We start from the raw sequence: 3,843 nt of genomic DNA, 5'->3' as shown, positions 1-3,843 counted from the left end.
AGCGGGGTTTATGAGGGAGCTGCGTGGACGGGACCGGGGGCAGAGGGGGTCCTGGGGAGTGACAGAGGGAGACCGAAGTGGACCCGGGAACGGGACCCGGTGGGACCACAGGAGATCCGGCGACGGGATGGGGAGGAGCGAAGGGCGGGGGCCGAGGGGAGCGGAGGGAGGGACGGGCGGGAGGGGGCGGCGGGGGGCCGGGGCGGTGGCCGGGGGGGGGCCAAGGGAGGGGTACAGGGCCGGTGCGGCGGGGGGGGCCGGGGGCCGTTAATCCGGGATTGGAGCGTCCCCCCCCGCCGGCCCGGGGTGTGATTGGAGCCGGGGCCGGCGGCGGGACGATAAAAAGGGCGGCGGGCGGCGGTGCGCGCTCCGGGCCAGGCCAGGCGGCGGCGGCGATGCCGGGCCGGGCGGAGCCGTCGGGGGGACGCGCGGCGGCGGGGCCGGTGGCGGTGCCCGTACCGTTGGCACCCGGGGCGGCGGCGCGGCCGGGCGGCCCGGGGCTGCGGGCCAAGGGCTTCGCCATCACCGACCTGCTGGGGCTGGAAGCCGAGCTGCAGCCTCCCCCCGGCCCCCCCCTCGCTGCCGCCGCCGGTGGCTACGAGGGCGGCGGGGCGCTGGGGCTGGGGCTGGGGCTGCTGTGCAGCCTTGGGGGGCCGGGCGCCCCGTGCCTGCTGCCCGCGCCGCTGCCGCTGCTGCCCGCCCGCGGCCCCCGCCCGCCCCCGGGGCCGCCGTCCACCGCCCGCCGCCACAAGGAGAACATCTCCGGTGAGCGGGGCCGGGGGCGGGGGGACGCTCACCCGCGCACGGGGACCCCCGGCCGGAGCCGCTGCCGGGGCTGCCTCGCACCTGCGGCCCCGGGCACCCGCGGCAGTGGCGAGCAGCCTCCCGCCGGCCCGGGACCGGCCCCGCGCTCCCGTTCAGCCGGGCTGCCGCCCTTCTGACCTCCCGCCAAGGGTAGGCTCCCGCCCCCTGCCCCAGGACAGCGGCAGTGCTGCAATGCTCGGGCTTCGGCCGCGGCCCTGATGCCGCCGGCCGCTGTGGGAAGGGATCCCTGCCCCAGGTGTGCTCCCCGCGGGCACCTGGAGCCGCGTTTTGGGAGCTGGGTCTGGTCCCCCTGCTCCCAACGGGAACGTGACTCTTCCCCTCCCGCATGCTGCTGCCAGATGAGGACAGCCTGTCCGGGGACGCCAGCGACCTGAAGATGCCCACCTCCCAGATCAAGAGGAAGAAACGCCGGCACAGGTAGAGCCCGAGAGCCGGGCCGTCCCCGTTCTCGCCTCCTCGCTCCTGCCGCCAGCCTCCCGCTGTCTCTGTGGTCCCCAGGCTGGGGCGGTGGAAGTCCCCAAGGGAGCAAAGCAAGAGAAAGGCTGCAGCTGGGGTGGGGGGAGGATTTTCAGGAGCAAAAGCTCAGCGGGGAGGGGGCTGACAGCCCTGCTGCTTGCCCCAGTGGTCCGGACTGTGTCACAGGATGCTCTCTGCTCTCGGCAGAACGGTGTTCACAGCTCACCAGCTGCAGGAGCTGGAGAAGGCTTTCAACGAAGCCCACTACCCCGATGTCTATGCCCGGGAGATGCTGGCAGTGAAGACGGAGCTGCCGGAGGACAGGATACAGGTAGGTGGCTGCACCAGTGTCCTCTCTCCCCATGGAGCCTGCGGGCTGCCGGCGCCCGGCTGAGTCTTCTGCTCTATGGTCAGTGAGTGCAGGCAGTGGGAACGTGGTGGCACTGAAATGCTGCAGGGCGCTTGGAAGTATGGGGAGGGGCGGGAGGAAGGCGCGGCTCAGTTTCCACACACTGGCACTGAACAGGCTCCAAATGGAAATGCAGAACCAGGGGACTGAGCTGGCCCCAACAGCTGCTCTCTGCCAGCATCTCAGCTCTGTCCTCTGGAGACCCAACTCAGGCAGGAGCTGGAGTGATTCAGGAGCTGCTGGGCCAAGCCATGTCCCACTAGCTTGTCCGTTTGAGGGACACATGGTATTTTAGGGCCTGATCCTGCCCCACTGTGGAGCTCATTGGCTTAAGAATGGGGTGGTAGTCTGAGCAGCAGCCAGGTCGTATCTACGTCCCTTGCGCCTTTGAATGCAGTAAGGTGGGGGGGAGAGGGACCTGAGCATCCTCTGTCATCATCGGTCACTGCATTATGGACCCCTTTTTCTGGAGAGGTTGGTGGGCTGTGTGGAGGCAGCAGAGGGGCTCTGTGGACAGGCAGAGTGTAGGGTGACATTGGCTGGTATCACCCTCCTGTGTCACAATCAGCCTCTTGTAACGTGTGCTCCCTCTCCTCCCTTCCTCCCCGCTCTCACTGACACCCATGTGTGTGCCCCTTCTCAATCCCCTCCCTACACGCCGTCCCGGCCGCCCTCTCACTGCCTCCTGCACATCCGCACCCAAACCCCTCCACACACCCCCATGGCTGCCCCTTTGCCCTGGACGCACACTTCCCTGTGCCCCATGGGCCCTGGATGCCTGGCCGTGGGGGCTGTCTCCTCCCCAATCCCACCCCTCTGTGCTCTCCTGGCTGTTACCTTTGAAGGTTTGGTTTCAGAACCGAAGAGCCAAGTGGCGGAAGCGGGAGAAGTGCTGGGGCCGGAGCAGCGTGATGGCCGAGTACGGCCTCTACGGGGCCATGGTGAGGCACTCCATCCCTCTGCCCGAGTCCATCATCAACTCTGCCAAGAGTGGGCTGGTGGGATCCTGTGCCCCATGGCTGCTGGGTAAGTGAGAGCCTGGGGCTGGCAGGGTCGAGGGGCAGCTGCAAAGCTAACAACCCTTCTTCTTTCATATGGCTGTCCTCGCCTTTTCCCAGAAAAGAACAGGGCCTCGGCCATGAGCTGTACACAGGCCGCCAAGCACCCTGGCTTTTCCACTCCCTCCTTGCAAAGAACAACTGGGAAAGGAAAGCCTTTTACTGCCATGTCAGACAGGTGCCTGCACTTGGTTAGGTATCGCTTTCTAGTGCTAGCAGCCAGTGTGGGAGTTGCAGAGTGTCTAGGAAGTCACCACCCTCCCCCTGAAACTGAAGATAATGTTAGTGCTGCCTCAGAGCTACCCTCTGCTCATACATGGTCCTACGCTGAGGGCAGCACTCAAAACCCAGGGTGGGATGGGCCGTCACGGCACCCCTCACCCTGTAAGTCTTCCGCACCGCAGGGGAGGTACGGACCGATTCTGCTGTAAGACATCCTGTCGGGCTGCAAAGAGCAGGTGGCAGGGCTCCGGGTCGGAAAAGCTGGCCGGTAGTGTGAGCTTTCCTCAGGATGCGAGCGAGAGCTGAAGGAAGCAGCAGGAGGGCAGGAGGTGATGCTGATGTGTCCCAGGCAGAAATAAGCAACCGGTGCCCTTGCTTTGCTCTCTCCCCTCTGCAAGGCATGCACAAGAAGTCCATGGAGGTGAGCAGGAAGGCAGAGGCGGAGAGCCAGAGAAGCTGGCAGCTGGCTGGCGAGCGGAGCAGGAGGAGGAGGAACTCAAGGGAAGCAGGCCAGTTCCCAGAGGGGCTCTGACAAGCTTGGCCCTGCGAAAGACTCGGAGGACGCAGCCATCGACCTCTCCAGGACAGCCAAGCATGAGAAAAGGGGTGTACTGATGCAGTGCATCAACGGTGACCCCCCAATGGAGCAGAAAGACAGAGATCACTGAGCTTGGGCTCCCCCAGAGGAGACCAGACCTCACAGCTTTCTGGCGAGATAATAATATTTATTGATTTATTGATATATATATATTTTTTTTCTTAAATAACTGAACTTTTATCTGAATTCAGGGCATTTTAAAACTGGTCCTCACATCCCTTTGTCCCCTCACTTTTAAGCTGTTCAGTTCTCAGCAGAGCCAGGGTGGAGGGTGG

General features: G+C 64.9%; 1 protein-coding gene across 1 annotated transcript; it reads left to right on the top strand.

The window, feature by feature from the left end:
- The first annotated feature begins 395 nt into the window (after window positions 1-395).
- Window positions 396-3,638, top strand: VSX1 (visual system homeobox 1). The gene is given in 7 exon segments (XM_086630592.1): window positions 396-765; window positions 1,164-1,242; window positions 1,489-1,612; window positions 2,536-2,716; window positions 3,369-3,418; window positions 3,421-3,472; window positions 3,475-3,638. Coding segments are annotated over 7 exon segments (1,020 nt in total).
- Window positions 3,639-3,843: the final 205 nt, after the last annotated feature.

Source organism: Tauraco erythrolophus, chromosome 2 (assembly GCF_009769465.1).
Source record: "Tauraco erythrolophus isolate bTauEry1 chromosome 2, bTauEry1.pri, whole genome shotgun sequence".
Taxonomy (NCBI): domain Eukaryota; kingdom Metazoa; phylum Chordata; class Aves; order Musophagiformes; family Musophagidae; genus Tauraco; species Tauraco erythrolophus.
Note: the sequence above shows the minus strand (reverse complement) of the source record. Positions and strands in the feature narration are given on the sequence as shown.